The sequence below is a fragment of the Dipodomys ordii genome, unplaced genomic scaffold, assembly GCF_000151885.1.
Source record: "Dipodomys ordii isolate 6190 unplaced genomic scaffold, Dord_2.0 Scaffold5, whole genome shotgun sequence".
In the NCBI taxonomy this organism is placed as follows: Eukaryota; Metazoa; Chordata; class Mammalia; order Rodentia; family Heteromyidae; genus Dipodomys; species Dipodomys ordii.
In genome coordinates, this window is record NW_012267221.1 from 19984587 (window position 1) to 20009713 (window position 25127).

At 40.4% G+C, this 25127-nt stretch overlaps 1 protein-coding gene across 1 annotated transcript in view; it reads right to left on the reverse strand.

Moving 5' to 3' along the window:
- Positions 1-25127, reverse strand: part of Lrp2 (low density lipoprotein receptor-related protein 2) — a 189646-nt gene that overhangs the window by 5210 nt on the left and 159309 nt on the right. Inside the window, exons 58-76 of the mRNA XM_013027359.1 lie at positions 24982-25101; positions 23718-23834; positions 22532-22648; positions 21722-21859; positions 19489-19611; positions 17964-18092; positions 16536-16667; positions 15103-15234; positions 12996-13139; positions 11011-11176; positions 10253-10381; positions 8564-8784; positions 7624-7800; positions 6665-6784; positions 4066-4156; positions 3413-3480; positions 2276-2393; positions 1677-1806; positions 487-645 (exon numbers count right to left, since the gene is read on the reverse strand). Coding sequence (XP_012882813.1) covers positions 487-645; positions 1677-1806; positions 2276-2393; positions 3413-3480; positions 4066-4156; positions 6665-6784; positions 7624-7800; positions 8564-8784; positions 10253-10381; positions 11011-11176; positions 12996-13139; positions 15103-15234; positions 16536-16667; positions 17964-18092; positions 19489-19611; positions 21722-21859; positions 22532-22648; positions 23718-23834; positions 24982-25101 — 2531 coding nt within the window. The remainder of the gene's footprint in view (positions 1-486; positions 646-1676; positions 1807-2275; positions 2394-3412; positions 3481-4065; positions 4157-6664; positions 6785-7623; positions 7801-8563; positions 8785-10252; positions 10382-11010; positions 11177-12995; positions 13140-15102; positions 15235-16535; positions 16668-17963; positions 18093-19488; positions 19612-21721; positions 21860-22531; positions 22649-23717; positions 23835-24981; positions 25102-25127) is intronic.

Consider the following 25127-nt stretch of genomic DNA (forward strand, 5'->3'; position numbering starts at 1 on the left):
AGATAGATAGATAGATAGATAGATAGATAGATAGATAGATAGATAGATAGATAGATAGATAGATAGATAGATAGATAGATAGATAGATGGACGGATGGATAGAGAGACAGAGCTCCATAATGTCCAGAAAAGTCTAGCAAAGGCAAGCTGGGGAGACTCCCCTCCCTTTAACCTGCTCAGACCACAGCTGTGTGACCAGCTGCTCCTTCACTCACTGTGACCACACCTCTCAGAGTGGCATCAGTCAGGGTGTTTCCCAGGCCTCTGCCCACCCTAGACTCCTAGGGAACGTGACCCTAGGACACCTCTCAAAATGTGTGACTCAGAGAGTGTGATGGTGAGCACCCCCATCGTGGCTGCCAAGTATCAGGGCTGTGTAGTGATTGTTTGTAGGGCCTGTGTACAGGGCATCCCCTTTACTGCAGAGAGGAAGGCTGAGGCATGGGGGAAAGAGCATCTGGAGATGCCTACCATGTTATCCAGTCATAGAGTGAGACCAACAACAACAGTGTGGCTTGAGAGGACGGGTGCATGGGGCCTCACCTGGGCTGGCAGCTCCGCTTTGACGGCAATGTCTTTGCTTGCATACATTGGGTTTTCAAATATCACCGGCTGCTTTCCCATCTCCATGACGAAATGCTCACTCTGACGGGGGAGGGGAAGAGAGGTCAGACCACACAGAAAGCAGGGTGCTTTACCAAAGTTACTAAAAACAATGAGGGCTTAAGAGAATTGGAGGAGGGAACAACAGAGGGGTGGCAGGAGAGACCCACGATTCCAAATGGCCAGCCATTATTTAAAGTAACATAAAGGTGCTAAGTTATCAGGTCTCTGAAAAAGAGAGATTTCCTATAACTGAATTCTCTATGACCCCTTAATACACTTTGGGATTGGTTTTGAACAGTAGAGAAGAAGGGGGTAGCAGAAGGAGAATAAAAAAGGAGAGTAAAGGAGAGAGGAAAAATAAGAGAGAAACGGGTAATGTTGTATCCTCCAGGCATGGCAAAAACTGAAAAGTTCAGGGGAGGGATGAAATACTGGAAGTTGGTTCCCAGAACAGATTATGTGCAGTTCCCTCTGTGCTAGGCCCTTATAAAGTCACTCATCTGACCCTCCCAGGATCTGGCTTGTACCATTCTACAGATAGGACCAGTGAGGTTGAAACACAAACTCTATGCCTTTTACAACATCAAAGGTAGCAAAGCCATGGTTTCAATCAACCCAAAAAACACTATGTGCCAACTCTACATGATAGAAAAAATGTGACATATTATAGAGTAGGGAATTGCATATAAATATGTGTATACAAAAAGTCATCAAATAAAAGTAAAATATCATGCTCCCTCCCCACTCTTAAACTACTCATAAAGTTCACTAAGATTCCAATTAAGCTTAAGGCTCATTATGGCTCCAATTAAGCAGTGTGGCTTAGAGTAGGCATAAATTTCAATTTTCTTACTGTTACTGATATGTTTAGACACATTTTTTTTGCAGCGTACTATTTTCTAACCTCACTTAAATAGCGTAGAGTTTATTCTTTATCTCAATAATAATCTTTATCTCAATAATATTCTTTATCTCAATAATCCCAAGGTTACTTATACATCTTTATGGAAAGTGTTTCTTTGCTGAAATAAATGGCAACCTTCAAATTATCACTGGGAAAACAGACTCACCATGGCCATTGATCTGTCAATATCAGACTCAGGACCAAAACCAGATACTCCAATATCCATGTTAACATCAGCCCCTGATCTGAAGGTCACCCCACTTCCATTTTCAGATGGTTTGACAAGACTGCTTAAGCTGGAAGTAACCAACACAAACTCCTGTTATTTAAAAGAAACTTTGCAATAGCTCCTTCTCACCCCTCTTCCCCATTGCTAAAGCTTAAAGGAAATATGCAACTCCCACTCAGTGTGCACATGAACTCTGGCCACTAAGTCCCCTGGTCTGCCTGATCACATTCATTGGGAATGTTTGGGAAAACATTGAGACCTGAGACATCCAAGACATCCAAGACATCCCAGGGACAAAGCCCAGGGATACCTAGAGGCTTGGTTCTGCTGCAGGCCGACCCGGTGACCACCAGGGGGCACAACCACCTGGGCTACAAAACATGATCTGTCATTCAGGCTTTGAAGAAATTGTGGTGTGTGGTGACTGCTTTAAACCCTCCCCTCTTTTTGTCTCTGAAGAAAAACAAAACAATTCATCCCCTGGGTCATATTCACCCCAGGCTTCTCAAACAGATGTTCCATAGAATGCAACTGACCCTGGCAGCTTGGGCAGAGCAGGCAAAAGGGAGCCGGTTTTCTTATAGTGGAAAAATCCTACAAGTAGCAGGGCTCCAATGATGATGATCAGGAGGAACGTCAACAGCACAGCCATGGCTGCAGTCGGAGAGGGAAGAAACAAAGAGCCATTAACACAAGGAAAAAGAACGTAGCTGTGGAAGCTGAGGGCTAGAATCAATCCATTCTTTAGGAAAGAATGTCTGAAAAGAGCCCGGCAGCTCTTGCCTTCAATCCTAGCCAATCAGGAGGCAAAGATCTGAGGATCAAAGTTTAAAGCCAGCTCAGGCAGAAAAGTCCATGAGATTCTTTTTTTTGGGGGGGGAGGGTCCGGGCGTGGGGCCTGAACTCTGGGCCTGGGCGCTGTCCCTCAGCTCTTCAGCTCAAGGCTAGCGCTCTATCACTTGAGCCACAGCGCCACTTCCAGCTTTTTTTTTCTGCTTATGTGGTGCTGAGGAATTGAACCCAGGGCCTCATGAATGCAAGACAAGTGCTCTACCACTGAGCCACCTTCCCAGCCCATCCATGAGATTCTTATTTCCAACTAACCAGAAAAAAAAAAGCCAGAAGTGGATCTGTAGCTCAGGTAGTAGAGTGCTAGCTTGAAAGAAAAAGTCAATCAGGAGCACGAGGCCCTATATTCGAGCACCAATACCAGCACAAACAGACAGCAACAACAAAATAATGTATGACAGTTTTCAATTTAGGAGTTACAACTATTATATCCAGGTTGCTCAGATTCACAGATATCTATCTATCTTTGGTAATACAAAGGTGTGAACTCCAAGCCTCGCTCTTGCTAGGCAGATGCATTGCCGCCTGAGCCATGTTCCACTCCTACTTCCTTTCCTTATTGTTGTAGAATATATAGTGATATTCCCTTGCATGTTCCAAATACAGGATTTTTTTTTTAATGCTAGCTTTGAACTTGTAAGTCTCCCACATTATCCCATACCCACCAAGTTCACATGATGGCAAACTTACATCTCTCTTTTAGTTCTGTTCAGTCTACATAGAGCCTTGTCTATTTTATTAGTTTTCTTGAACAAGAAGGCTTTGGTTAAATTCATTATCTTTGTTTATTTCCCTTACAGGTTGCTCAAATTCTGAACACTTACTTGTCCCTGGGGGGAGGCCTTTGGAAAGCCCAATTTCACAATATGCACCTGTGTAGCCACTGGAACACCTGGAAGTAAAAAGAGAACCTTCACTGTTCCTGTTGCCTTCTTGGGGGTTTTACTGCAACGTTATTAGCACATTGGGCCATAGAGTTCTGATGGAATAAATGACCTGTCGGTCAAGCACTGTAGCCCATGCAAGGTAAGTTCTGCTTATCCTGCTGAAAAAGCAGTGGTCTGATTCCAGAAATTCTCTTTCAAAGGAGTAACTGCTACATCTACAGGGCCAGTCACATCTAATAAACCTACAGGAGTTGTCCTTATACCGGAGAATTCTTCCCCGGGGAGTGAAGATGGGCCCCAAGGTGGTGTTTTCCTGTGACAGGCTTTCATGAAGCTTGCTCAGAACACAGAGAGCCTGGGAGTGAGCACGGGCATTTGTACCTGCTGCACAGGCCATTCTGTAACACCTGATCTAATCTGAGAAGCACAGCCTTAGTCTCCATGGACTCCCCTAAAGGAAGACCCACTGCTTCAAATGAGAAAATAAGTGAGCGGGCCAGGCTCCTGTGCTTTCTCTCTAGCTACTGTTAGCATCTCAATTCCCCCAGAACAGCAAGGCCTACAGTTGGAACTTCAGCATTCAGACGTACTTGCATTTGGGGAGGTCATTCTCATCAAAGTAGCAGCTTCCTCCGTGCATACACCTGCACGGTGCAGGCATGGTGACAGGGAGCTCGATGGCTGCAAAAGGGAAAGTCAGACTCGTGTTAAGTCTGCATGCTCAGCAGAGCTCCTACGCCATCCAGACCTGCCCAGGGTTGTGGCTGTTTGTCTAGGGGTGAGGCTGGGACTGAGGCCTGTGGGCAGGGCAGCTAGTCTATCTCTCTGCTCTCTAAATCAAGGAAATTCCTTTATCAGTAATACAATTGGATGGAGAGCATTTTGTGGAAAGAAAAAGGCAGTTTATAGCATCTCACCCTTCCCCACCCCAGCCAAAGACTGGAGAGACGCTAAGTTCTAGACTCATCACCAAAAGCTAGTTTGTAGTAAGAAAATCTCTTAAGATTTTTATATCTCTATTGAAGTTCTTCAAAGTCCCCTCTGAGAACCATTAAGCTCAAGAGCTTCAAAACTGCAATGTGCCAGGCGCTGTTGGCTCACACCTGTAATCCCAGCTACTCAGGAAGCTGAGATCCAAGGATCTTAGTTCAAAGCCAGCCCAGGCAGGAAAATCCATGCGACTCTTATTTCCAAGTAATTACCAAATAGCCAAAAATGGAGTTGTAGTTCAAAATGGTAGAGCACTATCCTAGGGCACAAAAGCTCAGGGATAGTGACCAGGCCATGAGTTCAAATCCTAAGACTGGCACAAAAACAAAAGCAAACAAATAAGAGGCTCCAGAGCATCACAAGGAGACAAGTCAACCGGTGGACACAGACACAGATACACAGGGACCTGGTACGCAGGTAACCAAAGGCCATCTGATTTTTTAAACTTCATTCTCTGGGTCACTGCTCCGGCTCAGTTTCCCCCATCCCTCCCAAACCTCCCCATACCCTGAATATGCCTGATGGGTCCTGTATGCTTCAAAATCTTCAAAGACACTTGAAGACTTTATTTAGGAGTGGGTTTTAGCTCCCCACCCCTACCTCCCAGGTTTAGTCCTTCAGTTTGGGTTCTGATTATCAGAGAAGCTATTCCTGAGCATTCTCCCTAAAAGAGCAAGGACATTCATGCTGCCCACATCCTTCTCTGTCCTCTTGGCACCGTTACCTCCTGACCTATTATATGTTTGCAGTTTCTCCATTATCTTATTAACAACTAAGCTCAATGACACCAAGGAACTTGGTTTTATCCACATGGTAAGAACTTAATTATTATTGACTGAACTAAGTCAAATGCCAAACCAAGGCCCTACATGGATGACTGCCACCATTAATGGACTTAATTAAAGTCATTTTAGGTGAGAATCTCAATACAATCCATTTGGTTAAAAAAAAAAATTCTGCTAGGTGCTGGTGGCTCACACCTGTAATCCTAGCTACTCAGGAGGCTGAGATCTGAGGATCACAGTTCAAAGCCAACCCAGGCAGGAAAGCCCATGAGACTCTCATCTCCAATTAACTACCAGAAAACCAGAAGTAAGAGCTCAAAGTGGTAGAGTATTAGCCTTCAACAAAAAAGCTTAGGGACAGTGCCTAGGCCCTAAGTTCTAGCCCCATGATCAATAACAACAACAAAAATACATAAATAGTAATGCATGAGTGACAGCTTACCCAACAGCTCCTCTACAATAAACAGAATAATGCATCCTCAGCACAGAGCAGATCTCTAAGGTTATTTTGTTCAAAATACTGATTTTAGTATTGGACGCTTGCCAATATTTCCCTAGCTGTGTTAGTATGACCACAAAAGTAAGGGAAAAGAGGAGAAAGGAAGAGATTTTTTTTTTCCCCTCTTGAGTTCACTTTCCAAACCTGACAATTTTTAAATCTGGTTAGGATGAAGGTTCAAAGGGTAGTTCCTTGTTTAGCCACCTTTGCCCCCTGGTGGTAGAAGGTGGTTATATCGCTTTAGCTTCCCTCCAACTAAAGTTGTAAAGGTCCCCTGTGTTAGTCATAAACAAGCTACAGGATGAGCTGCAGGATGACTTTTTAACATGCTTGTTTAGCTAGCACAGTAGTTGGGAACATTCATATTATTCTCTGTGACCTGTTAATTGTTTAATTCAAGAGTTATTGAGAAAAGGTCTTTCCAAAAAGAGGTGGGATGGGAATTAAATCACTACTTTCTAATTCTGGTCTTTGTTTCCCAACAGCATAAGGCATCTTCCAAATTTGGCCTTTTACAGTTGTTAATATTCTTAAATAAATATGTGACAAACACAGTGAACAGGATATTCACAGCACAAGCTCTTCCCTCCTCAGGAATATGGTTCTCAGCCCAGAAGACCTCAAGGAAGGCTGAGCAAATTCTGAGACAAGAATGCAGTGAAGGATAAAGGAATGAGGAAGAGGCCTTGAAGAAAACACTCTTCAAGATCTTTGCAAAACAATACAACTATAGAGTTGGGACATAAACCTTTGCAGATCTTCACAAATAATTCTCAGAATCCCAGGTCCCACTCGACTCTGTTCATATTTCTCATCCCTCCCCTTCCATATACTCCCACTCTCCTCTGCATAAGACCCAGCACACAGGATTCTTCTGGCTCCTGAAAGCCCATGGCTGCTCAGGAGGTCCCCTACCTGCATCACACTCAACAGTGCTTCCGGCTAGGAAGCTGGAGCCTTGGGGACAGGCACAGCTGTATCCTCCAGGTCTCAATAGACAGAGATGACTGCAGATCTGTTTGCAAGGGTTGGACACTGGAAAGAAGACCAGAACAGCAGTTAGCTCCTAGAAGGAGACTGAATACTCAACTGAGGGTAAGCCCACCAATGGAGTGAGGTTGTGCTAGGTGATAGCAGAGCCCAGGTAACATCCGAACAGCTCCAGGCCATGTGCTGCCATCACAGTCACCCTCATTTACACCACCATCCTTGCTGCTCCCCACGCACAGTCTCTCCCCAGGCCCTCTATGCCATTTCTGTACAACTCCCACTTTCTATTGGCATCACTAAGCTCCTCTGTGCCCTGGAGAGATGCTCAAGAAAGTGGTCATCTATTTGGTTCACTGCCTCACTTCAAAATCTCATCCGTGGTAAATAAGTTGAGATGGTTCAAAAGACCAGTAAGAACCACTACTAGGTCAAGATTTGTCATTATCCAAATAAGTTACAAAGATGGCCTGCCTAGCCCATGTAATAGACAAGATTTCCACTGTAGCCCTCCAAGGAGACTTGGGCTTTAATTTCCATATTTACAACAAAAGGAAATTAGTAGCTGTGACTCATCCGAACCACACTGGAGCTATTCAAAATATAAATCTTCATTCCCGCAAACTCAGATTCAAATTGGTCTGGGTTGGAGCTCAAATATTAACACTAAAAGCTTCTCATGCAATAATAGCATTTGATCTCCAATTTTACCTTTTGGGCCCAAATGGTCTAAACAACCTACCCATACTGACACCCACATACTGTACACACACATAGCTCTTTTGTGCATCAAAAGAGGCCTATTATCATCACCTACCCTTTTCCAACACTATAGCCATTATTCTGAAATGATAACAAAGGGCATTTATTCCAACGTTGGTAATTACCTGACTGATTGTATCTAAGCTGATGAAAGATTCGAACTTGAGTGAGCCAAGGGTTCACGGACAGCATTTTCTCTTTGTTTCCTTGTCCAAATTTATTTTGTGTCCACACTTCTCCCTTCTCCTTAGCTACCCAGTATAACTGGTCTTCGAAGATGTCCAGATTGTAAGGCTTGTTTGCTGCTCATCCATTGTGGAAGAACAAAACAAAACATAGTTCTTAAAAATCCAACACCCCAGCATGACTTTCTATGTGTGATGGTTTTCTGCTTCAATTATGTCTTAATACAATGGCTGGAAAGCCCAGGTTTTTCAGGGACAGACTTTGTGTACATATGACTGAGAAAGTTCTACAATGCAAGCTTAGGATGATAGAAATTAAACAAAACAAGTTAATGAAACAAAATGCATACTGCCTGACATCAATTATAGGGCACTAGCTCAGTTCCAATTTGCTGATTCTATTCCACTAGGAAAAACAATTTGTAAAGCAGAGTTTTCTGTCTTTCACTCTTTTGAACATAAGACAATGCTGGTCAGATACAAAGAAATGTACTAGATCACTGCAGTTCTGCAGACTCTGGATAAGGAAGCCAAATGCTGCTTTTCTTCCTGATGTTTCCAGCTGTGCATAATGAGCAACCTGGCACATGGAGAATGGACATGTCCAAAAGCAGTTCATATGCACACATGAGCACCACCTCAGGACAACAGACAGAAACCTCCATTATTTCAGTGTCTGCTCCTGAGAAACATTTTTTTAAAAACTATGCATGCCCCCTCCCCCAAGATTTAATCATGACTAATGGATGAATTTCCATTTAATTCAGACACTGTATAAACCACTTCCAAAAACCGTGGCTGCTTCTTGAGAAAATAGACAAAGACATTCAAACTATGTTAATAAGTTATTTACTTTATCAAATCCTAATTCATTTCCTACCTTCATTAACAATGATTCTCCTATCCGTGCCATCATATTTTATGGTTTCAATCACATCTTCCTTGGAATCGCTCCAATAGATCCGGTCATTGTTCAAATAATCAATTGAAAGACCAGTTGGCCAACCAAGGTCCTGGGAAACTAGAACTACACGATGCTCTCCGGTCATCCAGGCAGACTCAATTTTAGGTTCTTTTCCTTGGTCCGTCCAGAACATAAGCCTGCAACCGAAGAGTTCTTTCTGTATTAACTCAACCAGCGGAGCTCTGCTCCTACCACAGAGCCATGAGTGTTCCCAACAGCTTTTTGATCAACAGCTTTTGCACAGAGATATGAGTGCTAAGTGGCACTGTTTTTAAACTCTACTAAAGACAAGGAGAGCCTCTTTGTTCCTAAGCAGTTCTATGTATAAGACAGAAGAAGCCAAGACTGATGCTGAGATCAAGTCCAAGTTAGTCTTTATCAGCAAGCATTTTCCAAACATCCATGCTGAGGTTCTGAGGACAGGAGTTAACATATGTAAGTAACAGAACCAAAGTAACAACAACTCATAGTGTTTCATGTACAACTACTACTGTAACTACAAAAGGACATACTGGGCTTGTCTAAATAGGGAAAGTATCTGTGGCCAATCAAACAAACAAAGCAAAAATAATGTCAATAGTGTCACTATTCTGAAATTAAGTATGTATATAATTATCCAAATAAGTGTCAGGAAATGAAGAAAAAGTGACCAAACTAGTTCTCATGCTGAGATGGCTCTCAAACAAACTACAAATTAATGGTATATCTGTACAGGTGTGTTATTTTATGAATTTTAATAGTGAGGGAATAAAGGCTTCTTATAGCCAATAAAATGGGATCAAATTCTTAGCTGTTGCAATCAGATTATTTTTAAAGCATGTAAATGTAAAGAAAACAATCCTGCTGAAACCTTCACTTAAAGCAGTTAAATGTACAATGCTAAAGTTCAGACAAGAAATTTGTGTCCTCAGAAAGATTTCTCAGGTGTATCCTCAAAGGAATTTTTCTATCAAAAATTGTTGGTCCTACATGATCCCATGGCATGGTCTAGTCCTCTAAACCATCATAAAACCCACTCTAAAAAATTATTGAAGGACAAATGCTGATTGCTCACACCTGTAATCCTACTTACTCAGGAGGCTGAAATCAGAGAATCAAAGAGTTTGAAGTCAACCCAGGCAGAAAATCTCTGAGACTACATAATCAAAATAATCAATGGAAACCAAGGCTGAGCTACGGCTCAAGTGGTAGAACTCCAGCTGAGAAGCAAGCCAAGACAGTACGAAATAAAAAAAAGATAATTGCCAGGTACTAGTGGTTCACACCTAATAATCCTAGCTGCTCAGGAGACTGAGATCTGAGGATCAAAGTTCACAGCCAACCCAGACAGGAAAGTCCATGAGACTGTTCTCTCTATTTAATCACTAAAAAGCTGTGAAGCTGTGCTAAAGTGGCAGAGCTCTGGCCTTGCACAAGTAAAGCTTAGGGACAGTTCGAAGGCCCTGAGTTCAAGCCCAAGACTAGCACACAAAAAATAATTAATTAGTTAATTAATTAAATCAAAGGACAGTTTCAATACAACAAATTACATGTTGCAGACATGTAATTTTATAAGAATCTAGAGGGAGACTCTCCAAAATAAAAACAATTCCTGTAAGTACTTACCCTAGTTTGGGATTCACAACAATTGCAGCTGGTTGATCTAGTTGGGTGGTAATCAGCCACTTTCTATACCTTCCATCAAGTCTAGCTACTTCAATCCGTTGACTCTTCGCATCTGACCAGTAAATATGCCTGAGTTCAAAGGAACAAAATTAAACAACAGAAAAATCAGATTGCTAATCTCTTCAGCAACCAGGATTGTTATGGTTGATTTAGTGGTTTGAGCTGATCACACAGGAGTCCCCTGGAAGGTTCCAAAGATGTCCCCTTGGCTGAAGAGATTAGCAATCTGGGTAGTTGTCTCACTGGCTAGAACTTTGACAATTTTTCTCATTTCAAACCTCTTCCCCTGAAATGATCCATCTAGATTTTTTTTTAATGATTACTACAAGAAAAAAATATTTGATCTCAACTGCTTTGCTGGGAGAATCGTGAGGCCCTCTGATTTCTTCACAAAATGTACAATGAGCAATATTGAAAGATAATTTTTGAATCCAGAACTCTGTTGGCCACTCAATACAGAAGCCGGGCCTGCGTGCTTTTCAACCTCTTCAATCATGTCACACATAGAAGACAAGAGATAATCTCGTGTCCATGGCACACTGGGATAAACAGAGGTGGGCACCAGGGCCAGGGCAAGCCCAGGAATTACTGAGCTACACCACAGGCTGCACCCATATCGTACTTATGTGGTGAAGAGGAGTAGACAACTCTTGCCAGGAAGACAGAATAGGCAAGAGGGAGACATGTGACAAATTTACCTTCCAACCCAGTCCACTGCTAATCCATCTGGCTGCATTATATATTTCAGGCCCAGGTCAACTTCTTGCATGGGATTATTGCTGCCAGATTCAAAGTTGGGGATGTAGGCACGTTTGATAGCACCGAAATTAGAGCCCTGTGCTAGCACAGTGTAATACACAACACCTACAGAGAAAGACACACACACAAAGACTCATGTTAGGAGCAGGTAAGAGTAGAACTGGAATCTAGCCAAGGATTCAATTACTGACATCTTGACCTCCTCATCTTCATAATACCAACAATTCAATTATCAAAATGATCAAGCCTCAAAATCTACCACATCAAAACCTATCATAACTATACATTATTCAACAGATCACTTGTTGGTTCCTACTTGAAGGTTATTTACTAATATATATACTTTGACCAAAAGCCTATTGACTTCATAGTTTCCAAAATAGAATGTATAGCTAAACCATATTAGACTTCTGACAGTTTGGAGTCATGCTCAGTATTAGTGTCAATTTAAAAAAAAACCAGGTAGACAAGAAGTCCCTTTTCACGTACAGTTTTAGAAGCAGTATACTACACGTATCGTTAAAGCGTAGGAAGACTGTGGTGGATTTTTTTGAAAACTGGGCCTTGCTAATATAGCTTAAGCTAGTCTTGAACTGGCAATCCTCCTGCCCCAGTCAGGATCCTAAGAGCTGATCACAGGCATATGCCACAACCCTGGGCATAAGACCATGACTTTTAAGGTATATATTAGGTATGCAGCACTCTTGAAAAGCTTATTGTAAAAAAGAAAGAAAGAATGAATGGAGAAAGAAATAGAGGAACAAAGAAGGGCAGAAAAGCGTATTGTGAGTGTGAATAATATGTATTTCAAATGTATTCTTCCATCCAATCTTCAAAACACCTCACAGAAGTAGGTATAAAGAACAGTAAAACTACATTAAATTTCAAATGAAAAATTGAGCTCCAGACTATGGCATATCTTCTGTTGTCACTGTACTTGATTTTGACAGCCTGCATCTTATATATACATATGTCTCATCTGGGGAGGGGATGGAGAATAACAAAACACTGAAACAAGGACACAGGATGACCCATTGCAATAAGGATACCCACAGGACAGGATATTATATTGGAAATAAACTTTGCAACTTTGGGGGGGAGTAGGGAAGGTAGGAGTAGGGAAGCTGGGGGAGGGAAGGGATTGTGGGACAACAATAAGGAAGGGAAGGGGTAACAATGATGGACAAGTAATGTACTCATTGCCTTACTCATGACTGTAACCTCTGTGTATAACATCTTAACAATAAAATAAAGAAGTAAAGGGGGAAAATTGAGCCCCAGAGAATTGTTACAGTTGCTTAAAGTCACAAATCTGTAGACCAGGGAGGCCAGGATAGAAGACAAGTTCATAGACATAACAAAGGTCAATGGTAGGCATTTTTTCTTCTCCCATCACGCAGCTAAGCTTTTTGAGCACCCACCACATATGTTGTGCTCCATGTTAAGCCAGATTCTAGACATGTAGAAATGAATCCAATCTCCTTCCAAAGAGTGCGTATTTAGGAAGTGTGGACAGCTAGCTGTGTGGCTCAATGTAATGTGCTCTGGCAAGGACTGTATAAACTGCTGTGCTCATAGGAACTCTGCTGAGAGCAACCATCCAAGATGTCACAGAGGCTGGGGCACTGAAAACAGGTAGAAATTTCTCAAGCATAAAATGATAGGGACGAATAGGAGCTGCACAAGTAAAGATGAGGAGGAAATAAAATATAGGAAGAAGTGGGGACAGGTTTGGAGAAATCAGAAAAGGTTGACAAGAACCTACAGCTGCTATACACTGTCAAGAGCATGCCCATTGGGAGTTTCCTTATGCATTCATTCGGTGATGTTCACCCATTAAAAATAAAGAAAGACTCCAAAATTCAACATGAAACAGTCAATAAAGTCAATTTGTATCAACAACCAATGCCAATGTTATACTCACTGAGGCCTATACCCTCAGGATCCCAATCGTAGTCGATACTTTGGATGTGTTCCTCCTCTTCAAGGTACTCTGAGTACTTCTTAGATGAGATATTGTATTTTCGAATGCGAACATTCTCAGGCAGAAGAAACAAAGGTGGGTCCCCTGGGGATGGGGGGATGGGAGAGAATCAAGAGCTGTTTTATCTTGTTTGAATTTTACAAACTTTAAGATGTGAACTATACTATAAAATGCATCGCAAGTGTTTTATCCTTCAAAAAAGAAACATGGATTTTTTTTTTTAAATAGGAATCTGACCATCTCTGTTAATAAACAAGGCTGGCTGTCCTACTGGTTTAGGAAACCTCTGATTGTGGACATTTTAGGCCCCAGTACAAATGGAAAGCTAGTACTTCTGCCAGGGACATTATTCTGTAATCCTTAGTAGAAGTGTAAGCAAGGCCACAATGCCTACAGAGAAACCTTGTTTTCACTACAAGTTTCTACCTTGCCCACTGACATTAAAACAGATAAGACTGCCAGGCCCCAGTGGCTCACATCTCTAATCCTAGCTATTCAACCTGAGATATGATCATCACAAGTGCAAAACCAGCCCAGGCAGGAAAGTGTGAGACTCTTATCTCCAAATAACTACCAAAAAGCTGGAAATGGCTTAAGTGGTAGAGTGCTCACCTTGAGCACAAAAGCTCAGGGACAGCACGTGCAGGCCCTGAGTTCAAGCCCCAGTCATCAAAAACTAAAAAATGAAAACAGGTAAGACTGTAGATATTCTACTGTAGTTATTCTGTTTCACAGGAGAAATAGAACATTCACAGCTTAATAAAACTTTACTAAGGGAGTTTTCACTTCTCACTCTTTCCTGACAAATTTTATGATTCTTTTAGCAAGTAATTATCTCCATAATGAAATTTAGCTTCTCACTAATGAGGAGAGAGTGGAAAAAAGTCATTCTTGATTTTAAAAAAATTACCTAAAGTAGATTTTTCAACAGTGACTCATTCTAAGATGCTTGTCTAGAATTGTTAAAATGTAATTTACTTGCAAAATGTCGATTAAAGGCAATTTAGGTAACTTTTAAGAGTTCATTTTATATATTTTCTAAATCTTGACATTATGTGTCATATGGCTATTCTAATTTATGCCACTCATCCCCTTAATTAAGAGTTGGACTTCTTTAATTTCCTGTTTAATACAGACCAACCGTTCACATGCTTTAACTCCAGTTTCTGCCCACTATCAGAAATGTTTGGAAGATAAAACATTTAAGTATGCTAGTCAAATGCATGTGAAGCATGTCCAATTTATATAACTATATTGTACGGCAATTTTGCCCTTAATTTAGAAAGTAAAAGCTATTTTCTTGCTAATTTTCTTAAACTCTAGTACAAATTTCAAGTCCCAAACAAAGGCCTATATAATACCCTTTCACTGGGATGTGCTGATTTAGATCTGATCTCTGAAATTTAGAAGATATATTCTTTCTCTTCTTGTGTTTTCAATCTAGAATTCATTACTGCTTTTCATCTAGCCTGATTCTCAGATACTAACATTAGCTTGAAATGTAAAACTAATGACTGAAGTTCTCAGTGGCAAGGCCTCCTTTCTGTCTGCTCAGTGATCCATGAACAATAGCAAGGAGCTAGGTCAGCAGTGTCCTTGATCTGCCCTCAATCAAAATTCTTTGTGCTCCTCTTGAATTATTTAGTTTTAGATCTCAGTAGAGAAGGAGTGGAAGGGTCTCATTCATTTCTTTCTACTGATGACTGTCTTCTGACAAACTTATGTTATTGTTTTGAGTCTTCTGGAAGGTAACGTTCTGTCCATTTTTTTCACAATTTTATCACAGTGGAAATGAGACTATATCTAGAACAATAAGGAATTCCTGATTTATCTCTATCCAAACTTATTTGTCGGGAGACGGTAGTTAGTGTTTTAAACTAGCAGAAGAGAAGAGAGAACAAGAAGAGATAGACTAGCAGGTATTGGAAAAGAAGTAGCTGGCAAATTAAAAAGAAGACTCGAGTCAAAGGTTTATTTCCTCATATCATATACTCATCAGCTTTTCTCTCCCCCAAAGTCACTTGATGTTGATGTGAACTCAACCTACCGTCAGCTGCACACCGTTCTCCATGATGAGTGCTCATTGACTGGAAGCCCGAAGCACAGAAACATTCATAACTTCCTTTGGTATTTTCACAGTTCTGAGGACAAATTCCAAATTGCTCACATTCGTTGATGTCTGCAGGCAAAATGAAGCTAAATATTAACAACTGCTCCAATCGATTCCAAGACCCCATTTTTAAAAATTTAAACCATTTTTAAAAATTTAAATCCATATTCCTAAGCAATGCGGAACAAGAAGAGTACAGATGAAGACACGCAATGACACTAGCATTTAAGTTTCAGATAGTGCTTCACATGTCTTTTCCTCATTTAACCTGGAAAAGGAAATCCATCAAATATATACTATCATTAAGCCAAAAGGTCCCCAAACTAATCAGATGCGAACAACATGAACTGAAGCAGTATGATTTTTTAAAACAGCATAGCAGATTTTCACTTTCAGAAAACCTCTGTAGGTTTGATACTTCACTAGGTTTAGGAATAAGAGTCACTGCTGTGCTATTCCAATTGAGTTTTTAAGCTTCAGCATACCAAAGAACTCTTCAAATAATCTGAGTATGACATAAAAATTAGACAATACTTTATTATTATGTCTTTTATTAATTATAATGTAATAAATTTTGTTAAATTTTAATGTATTACCTAAATTATTTATTCTGTTATAAAAATTAATTAATAAAATAATTTCATAATTAAATTAAATAATTTTACATTAAAGAGACATTTAAAATGCATAGTCATCATTGACAACCTTGATGGTTGTTTTCCATCTCCATACCCTACAACTTGTGTATGCTTTTGCTAAGTAGATCTATAATAAATATGTTTCTTGACTTAAGATCAAGACAGAAATCCTTATGTTTGATTTTTTAAATTTGATTTTATACATGGGTACAAAAGCAGACCTCATAATCAAATCTCTCATTATTCCTATCAAATCTGCAGATGTTACTTTGGGTGCACTATCTGCTACACAGTTCACTAAGGACCAGAAAAATGGTTTGATGCAGAGAAAGCAAGTAATTGGCAGTCTTGAGTACGGTGGGGCAGGAGGGTGGTCCTGGGGCTTGAACTCAGGACCTGGGTACTGTTACTGAGCTTCTTCTTTTTTATTATTTTTTGGCTCAAGGCTAGTACTCTACCACTTGAGCCACAGCTACACTTCTGGCTTTGGGGTGATTATTTGGAGGCAATAATCTCACAGACTTTCCTGCTCAAGTTGGATTCAAACCAAAATCCTCAGATCTCAGCCTGCTGAATAACTAGGATTACAGGTATGAGCCACTGGTACTCAACTCATTCTTGAGTATTTTAATGACTAAAGCATTACAAGTAATTCGTAAAGGAAAATAGGTAAAGAACCTATGAAGTATTCATAAGGTTCTCTTAGTAAGGATGAGAGGAAATCTAGTCTACCTTGACAGGAGTTTCTGTCCAAAGTATCAGCTTTGAACCCAGTTCTACAGGAACAAATAAATCCCCCTTCATTCAGTTGGGTACAATTGTGTTCACACAGATTTTCTGCACATGTTCTTTCTTTTCCCAGATCTGAAAAACAAAATCCCAGCATCATTCATGAGTCATACAAGCTAGATCAGCCACAAATGAACCTTAAGCAACTGCCTATTATCAACTGGATAGCATCTTGAGATGACTTCTTCCCAAAGCCATTGAATGGCCTGCACAATGTCACCTACACCAATGTGTATAATATCATTTCCCATTATACACTGCACTGCCAGTCTCACATTCACAGCATTCACTTCTGTACTTCAGAACTATGACCCAGGGACTCCACAACTAAAACCACCTGCTCTCCTAATTTTTCATTCTATTCTATAGAGGTAGATATGTAGGTAGGTAGGTTGTAGGTAGGTAGGTGGTAGGTAGGTAGGTAGGTGAGTGGTAGGTAGGTAGGTAGGTAGGTGGTAGGTAGGTAGGTAGGTGGTAGGTGGTAGGTAGGCAGGTGGTAGGTAGGTGATAGGTTGGTGGGTAGGTGGCAGGTAGGTACGTTGGTACAAGACATAATGAGGTTAAAAAAACCTCAAATAAGGGGAAATTATAATAACAAATTTGCCATATATTACAAATCAATTACATATATTACATTGGTTAGGGTGTAATAAAATAGTCACGTTATACAATTGCTATTAGAACCAAAAACTGGTAATAGATGGAAAGGAACTTTCTAAAATATTCATAATAGGATGGGGATGTAGCTCAATGATAGAGCAAGTATCTAGCATGTTCAAGGCTCTGGGTTTAATTCTCAGCACTGAAAAAATATAAATAAGTGAATAAATAAGCACTATGATTTGTGCTTATTAGGATTATGACATTATAGTAAAAAAATTATTGAACACAACTAAATGTATGTTGAATCATAGAGAATAAATTATGTTATATTTTTTCATATCTAAGACATCTCTGATGCACCACCATTTTTGTGATAGTAGATTGAAATCTGAGGGTCTGAAGCCAGTCTATGATACTCAATCTCCAATTAGCCACCAAAAAGCCAGAAGTGGAGCAGTAGCTCAATTGGTAAAAAGCCAGCCTGGAGTGAAAAAGGTATGGAATAGCCCAGACCCTGAGTTCAAGCCCGAGTAGTGTCACCAAAAAGGGGGTGGGGGAGCTCCTAATATCTAAGTCATGGGATTGTTACAAGGATGAAATGAGATAATCAATGTAATGGGTTAGTACGGTGTTGGTACAGAACAAGTACTCAATGATGGTTAGCTGTGGGAATGACTGCAGTTCAGAACACTATGTGGTTATCATCTGCTTTATGTCACTGCATGCTTCAATTCTGCTTCAATGAAATATAAAAATGTGTTTACTTACTGCAACCTATTTCATCAGAACGGTCACCACAGTCATCGACGTTGTCACATATGTAGTGCTGTAAAATGCAATTTCCATTGCCACACTTAAACTCTTCTTCTGTACAAGGTTTAGGAGTTGGTTTTCTACCTGTAATTTAAGAACAGGTTGAAATCCAAACCTTTTCTCCTGTGAAACAAGATGTTTCCCTCTATGACAAAGGCAGTTCTGACTTACTAAAGAAATGCATGCTTCCCTACGTTCTCCAGGACCCCTTACAGCTAGGTTATCATATAACTAGCTCCAGCCAATGGGAGATAAGTTGTAAGCGATGTGTGCCACCTCTGGGCTGAAGTTCAAGTGTCTCCAAGGTGTCTGACTCTTTTGCTGTTGCCACACCTTGCTGCCAGGTATGTTCAGAGGCATAGGTACAAGATGACCATTATATGGAGGATAAAAAAATCTGTGTGTGTCACACTACTGAGATTTTGGGATTTGTTGGTTGATGATAATTGCAGCTGCCTTGGTTTATACAAGTTGTGGCATGATTAGTAAGGGAAATGGGGAGAAAAGTTGGGGGGAAACCAAGTTTTTAAAGTTCATTTGTGTAAGGTCTCAAATAAGTATAGTAACAGTATTATAATCACCAATTATTTCTGCCCAAAAAAAGAATAAAAGAACAAACTGAAATGTTGCCAGGGTAACACCATCCCTGCTGGGATGGAACTGGCAGTGAACACCGTAAGATAGGGCATGCTAAGACCCCCATCAGTACAAGGAATGGAAAAATGAAAACAATTAGGTGTTTATATCAATTTTCCCACATAATATCTCCTCAGGAAAAAACAAAGAAAGAAACAGGTCATTGGAGTCAGGGGAAATAATTTTCCTAACTTTGTCAGGCAAATTAAATTATCCAGAAAATTAAATCAACTCTTTCCCACAATGGATTTATTTTAAAACATTCTCAAAGCAGGACAGTACAAATAGGTCCAATGCCTAAAGGATTAAATGCAGCCACTTTGAAACTTCTCTATAAAACTAATCTACTATGTTTTTTCTCTTCCAGGAACTAAATTTCCATTTTTCAAGAAGATTAGATGACACCAGCGGTGACAACAGCTTGGCTTCTTCTTTCCAGCTGGAGATGATGAAGAATATTTATTCACCTGCAAGATTAGCAACTGACAGGCTGTCAATGAGACCATGCCTCATTGTTGAAAAGAACTAATTATCTTATTGAGTATGACACAAACAATATTTAAGGCTTGCTTTTATAGAAGGTAAAGGAAAAGAAAACACCGTATTCAATGTTGGAAAAGATTGAAATGTTAAGGGATTTGCTAACCTCTTGCTCAAATGAGATAACAGGGCTTCACCTGAGTTATACATGTGTTTTACAGTCTTAAAAACATCTGTGTCACCAGATTATAGGCACCACTTGAGCCTCCACTGAATGAACCTAATTGTCCCACAGGTACATTTTGCAAACTGCAGACAATTGGCAGCCCCTCATTCATCCTTCCCCCCTTTTCCTTTTGCTTACAGTGTTCCACTTTCTCGTCAGTTCCATCTCCACAGTCATCCAGAGTGTTGCACAGCTGGTGAAAATAAATGCAGCGACCATTGTCACACCGGAAACGGGAAGGCGCTTCACAGGTAACATTGACTGAAAGGAAAGATGGAGAGATGAAATTGTGAATTAAGAGGAGAATATGAATACCTAAAACCCAGAACCCTGTGCTTGTCCAGTTCTGGGATTGCTTCCTTCCTTCCTTCATTTGCTTATGAATCAATCAACAAGCACATCTTGAGTCTCTACTATGCACCAATGAGGAACAAGAAAGACACAATCCTTGTCTGCCTGGAACTTTATTCCAACAGGAAGAAACTTCACACATGGACCACTGAGGGGCATTCAATGGGAGAGTTCATACTCTCTGCAGGGAGGAAGGGTCAAAAGAGGCTCCATGGAGGAGGAACATGGCAAAATAGGGACTTTGAGAAAGGTCTCTGTTGCTAGAGTACAGAGTGAGGAGAACAGCAATGATCATGAGGGAGGAGAGTCTAGTAGAAGATGGACTTCTACCATACTAGCCTGTCTTCCAGATTTCCAGCTGCCATTGACTCTCCAGAGCATTAAGTATTAATCAGATTTTTAGTCTAAATTCCCCATTACACTTTGAGTTGGTATCTCCCAATGAGAGCATAACTCATTGAAGGCCTCCAGGGGTTGCTTAGATACAAGTAAGTAGAACCCAGGTATGGAACGCAGGTCCTTTGCTTATTTAATAGAGGAAGCCTGGTCCTCTGTGCCTGTCCCTGAAAGTCAATGAATTCCACAGGCACATGAGTCCTCCTGCCCATGGAGGAATTGGGCTATTTGGTTTTCTTTTGACTTTACACCAACGTAGAGATAAAGGAGAAACAACTAGTAAGGAGGCCTGCTACAGAGAAAAAGTCACATCCATGAGAGGGTCACTAGAATTGTTGTCAGTAAAATTACTGTAAGAAGTCACCTGCTGTGACAAAGTACAACATTAGATCAACAGTGCTGATCTGTGTGTGTGTGTGTGTGTGTGTGTGTGTGTGTGTGTGTGTGTGTGTGTTTCTCCAATATTTAATTTCTCTGACTATGGATATTTTATTTTATGAAGAGAAATGATTTCCTTAGTCCTTTTTTGTGTCCCAGTACTGAGACTTGAACACAGGGGCTGGGGACTGTCCCTGAACTTCTTTTCACAAGGCTGGTACTCTACCACTTGAACCACAGCTCCATGTTTAGGTGTTAGGTAGAGAATTGGAGATAAGAGTCTCAGACTTTCCTGCCTAGTTTGGCTTTGAACCAGTCCTCAGATCTCAGCTTTCTAGGATTACAGCTAGGATTACAGGCCTGAGCCACTGGTGCCCAGCTTTCTTTGGAGATTTTACATGCTTCAGGTATTTCCCAAGATTCATCAAGTTAAAAGCAAAGCATAACAAAACAAAACAAAAACCATTACAAGTTCCCAACAACTAAAAAGATGGCAAAAGGAGTATTGGAACACAATTGTAAAAACAAAACATACACAATAAAGTTCTCTAGAGGGAAGGAAATACTCTGAAATGTCTTTAAAAGCTAAATCTCCTACTCAGAAGGAGAGTCAAAGCTCAAAGCCCAGCAGGAAAGTCTGTGAGACTCTTATCTCCAATTAACCACCAAAAATCCAGAAGTGGAGCTGTGGAGCACCAACTTTGAGTAAAAAAGGTAAGGAACAACACCCAGGCCCTGAATTCAAGCCCCAGTACTAGTACACACACAAAACAAACACACACACACACACACAGCCCACAATGAGAGAGAATTAGAAGGCCTTGAATTATGAAATTAATGGGAACTGACTATATAAGTAAGTATTAAGATTGTCTAAAGGCTCCAGGGATTTGGAGAATGGATTTTAAAGAGCACCAAGGAGGACAGAGCAAGAGAACAGCAATCTACCCCTTTACTCCTCTGCAGACTTCAGCTTCAAGAGACCTGCCTCCATTTAGGCACATTGTGTTGCCAAGTTGGATTTCTTGTGAATAAGTTGTTTATGTTTAAATCCATGAACACAGTTCAAGTTTCTCTGATTCCACATAGAGAAATGAAGACCAAGTGAAATCCCATCAATACTGATTATGTATCTTATTCTCAAAGACTATCTAACTGCCCCCCACAGTAGCACACTGCATGTAAGAAACATCAAGACTGTGCCAGACAATATCACTTCTATGCAGTCCATTCCCTCTGCTCTTACAGCAAAGGTGAAGCTCTTCATCAGAACCATCGACACAGTCGTTATCTCCATCGCATATCCAACGTGGCTGGATACAAACGTGGTTTTCACATTCGAACATAGAAGCCGGACAGTATGCACCATTGGGAAAGCGAGTAGCTGTTGGAGAAGAGGAGACAAAAATTATGAGATGAATTTACTCATTTGGGGATGCTTTTCCACTCTTTGTCCCTTAGAGCTTTCTATTTTACCCCACTCATCCTTATGTATTCATCCTCACAGCCTTAATAGGGTATGTCTTAAATGTGCAAGTATAACTAAATATTCAACTATACCAGAACTGACATTAAACATCATGCATTTCAAAACTCACTTTACTCTCATCTCTTTACATCATCTTTACATACTCTTTCTGATTCATAAAAAGGTGAATCACTCAATAAATCATACTAATTCCCCATTTAAATCATTTTTATATCTTCATGCAATTTAGAGAATTTTGATTATATAAATTCCATATAGCCCTAATACTCAGCCCAAATTCTTTGTACTAATTTATTCATTGTCCAAACTTTCTTTACCACAGATGTTTTATTTAAATAATGATTTATATAGCAACTAATAACATGCAGTTTTTAGCCCAGACTACTAGAGATTTAAAACATTGTTAATGAAATGAACTTGAATGACCACTATGAAAATGATATGACTCAGATCTCAGGTGAACAGAAAACACCAGTCTTTTCATCTACGAAGTGGTAGGTACTGGGTATCTAAACTATGACGTCTACACATTCTGTCACACAAGATCCCAAGGATCCAGGAACTTACGGCAAGTGGTTTCATCAGAGGCATCCAAACAGTCAGCTGTTCCATCACATTTCAGTTGGTTGGAAATGCAGTGTCCACTTGTACACTGAAAATCTTCAGGATGGCAGGTCATCATCTCTGAAGAAAAAGAGAGCATCATTCTTTAAGGCTTTGTCATTTGCAGACAGGTCATTTGCAGACAGTAGTACAAAGTGTGTAGTGAGGACTTCATCACCTGCCTAGCCACGTCTTGTACCTAACTTAAAGCAAGCCCACAGCTGTAGTCATCAAATAAACAGACTCAAAATTCACACCATCTCCACTTGACATAGGAACCTCCTCACCTTCTTAATTTCCAGTTCTCAAAGCCTTCCCTCTGATACCAGAATTCCCCAATTTTTCCTGTCACCTGACTTCCCTCAGATCCAACATTCAAAATTATAAAAATTACTTGGAGTATCTCCAGGCACCAGTGGCTCATGCCTGTAATCTTAGCTACTTAGGAGGCTGAGAACTGTGGATTTTGATTTGAAGCCAATTGGGTAGGGAAATCAGTGAGACTCTCATCTCCAATTAACTACCAAAAGAATCTAGAAGTAAAGTTAGGGACAGTGCCCAGGCTCTGAGTTCAAGCCCCAGGATGTGGACATACACACACACACACACACACACACACACACACACACACACACACACACACACACACACACACTTGGAATTTAGGGTATGCCAGGACAATCTTTTGAGGAAAAGTAGGAAGGTCAATGGCTTTGTTTACAAGGTGAGGATAGATAAAAATATCCTAAAGAATGGCTAGCTTTAAATGAGACTTTCAAAATTCCTGGCTGTTTTCTTCTATTAGGATTGGTCTAGACTGCTGTAGGTTAAAAAATAAAGCAAAGAAAATGAACTATACTTGTGGGCAGGGACAGAAAGAGGATCCTGGGAGTTAGTGAAAGGGGTGACATTGTCATCACCTGACATAAAATGACAACCCTTCATATGTACAACACCTTCATAATGGCAAAAGTATATTTTTAAATTAAAATAAAGAAGATAGAAGACACTACAACATGCTAAGGTTTATATGCTACATAAATTATACAAAGGTCATTTTATTCTTCTAAAGAACCTTGTCAACACTAGCTTGAAGTCCCTACTCTGTTATAGTGTAAGATTCTATAAAATATATGCCTCCAACACTTACCACAGTCCCGTTCATCTGAGTTGTCCCCACAATCATTGTATTGGTCACAGACCCATCGAGAAGGAATGCATTGCTCATCAGAGCAGCGAAACTCACTCTCCGTACACTCCCGAGGAGCTGAAAAAGAAAGAGTGTGGCCGTGAGTATGCACCAGGAATCACACACAGAAGACAGGCCCGGGAGCTGGCAGTTCCACATTCATGCCCAATACCCTTCTGTGTTCCAGGCCCAGAAGTCTGTCTGGGAAAAACATTCACCTTCTAAAATAAGACATCTGTCTTAATTTTAAGGCTATACAGAAGGGTCTCTAAGAAGCTCATCCAAAGGTGATTTGACTAGAAGATAAATTTTTATTTCATAAAACTTGAGATTACCTCTTATATGATTCAATAGGACTGTTTTTTGTAATGAACAACAAAATGTTAACATTTGATCATGCTCTCATGTAAAAAATATTTATGTATTTATTTGTTCCTAGCCCAGGGATTTGGATTCAGAACCTCAGGCTTACCAGCAGGTATTCTACCACTTGAGTCAGGCTCCTAGTCCTTGCATAAGAACTTTTTAGGTGACTAGTATTTGCAGGTATAATCAATATTGCACAATGATATCACTCCTTGCTTCCAAATGGTAGCTAAAGTTAAGCTGTACTTTGGAATTTTGAAATTTTAAAACGTATCATTAGGGCCATTAGGGAAAACCTTACTAAGCAGGGCCTTACCTTCTACTTTTCTTGGTACTGATTATTTCTGTCTCACTTATATTTGTCCTTTATCATAAGTTACCTCTTTGGATTAAAAAACAAAATTGAGTACACTAAGCACCAGTGGTTCATGTCTGTAACCCTAGTAACTCAGGACGCTAAGATATGAGGATCACAGTTTGAAGCCAGCCAGAACAGGAAAGTCTGTGAGACTCTTATCTCCACTTAACTACCAAAAACTCTGGAAGTGGAGCTATGGCTCAAAGTGGTAGAGCAACAGCCTTAAGCAAAAGAAGCTCAGGGACAGTACCCAGGCACCGAGTTCAAACCTTAGGCCTGGCACAATTTTTTAAGCAATTTTTAAAAAGTTGAGTAAATAAATGTGATTGACCAAAACTATACTTCACCAAATATCATCCTCCTGAAGCTTGGTTAAAAATTATCCCAGAAGGAAATGCATCCTCCTGCTCTGGGATGAATGGCACAGACAGATGAATTATGGGCCAAAAGCAGATGCCCAGCCCTAATAGCACTCAGGATCACCAGACCCTTATCACTTACCACAGTTTTCCTCATCTGAGTTGTCTCCACAGTCATCCTGCCCATCACACTTCCAGCGAAGAGGGATGCAGTGGTGATTTGCACAGCGGAAATCCCCCGAAGGATTGCATGTTAGCTCCTCTGCAGAAAACAATCACAGTCAAAGC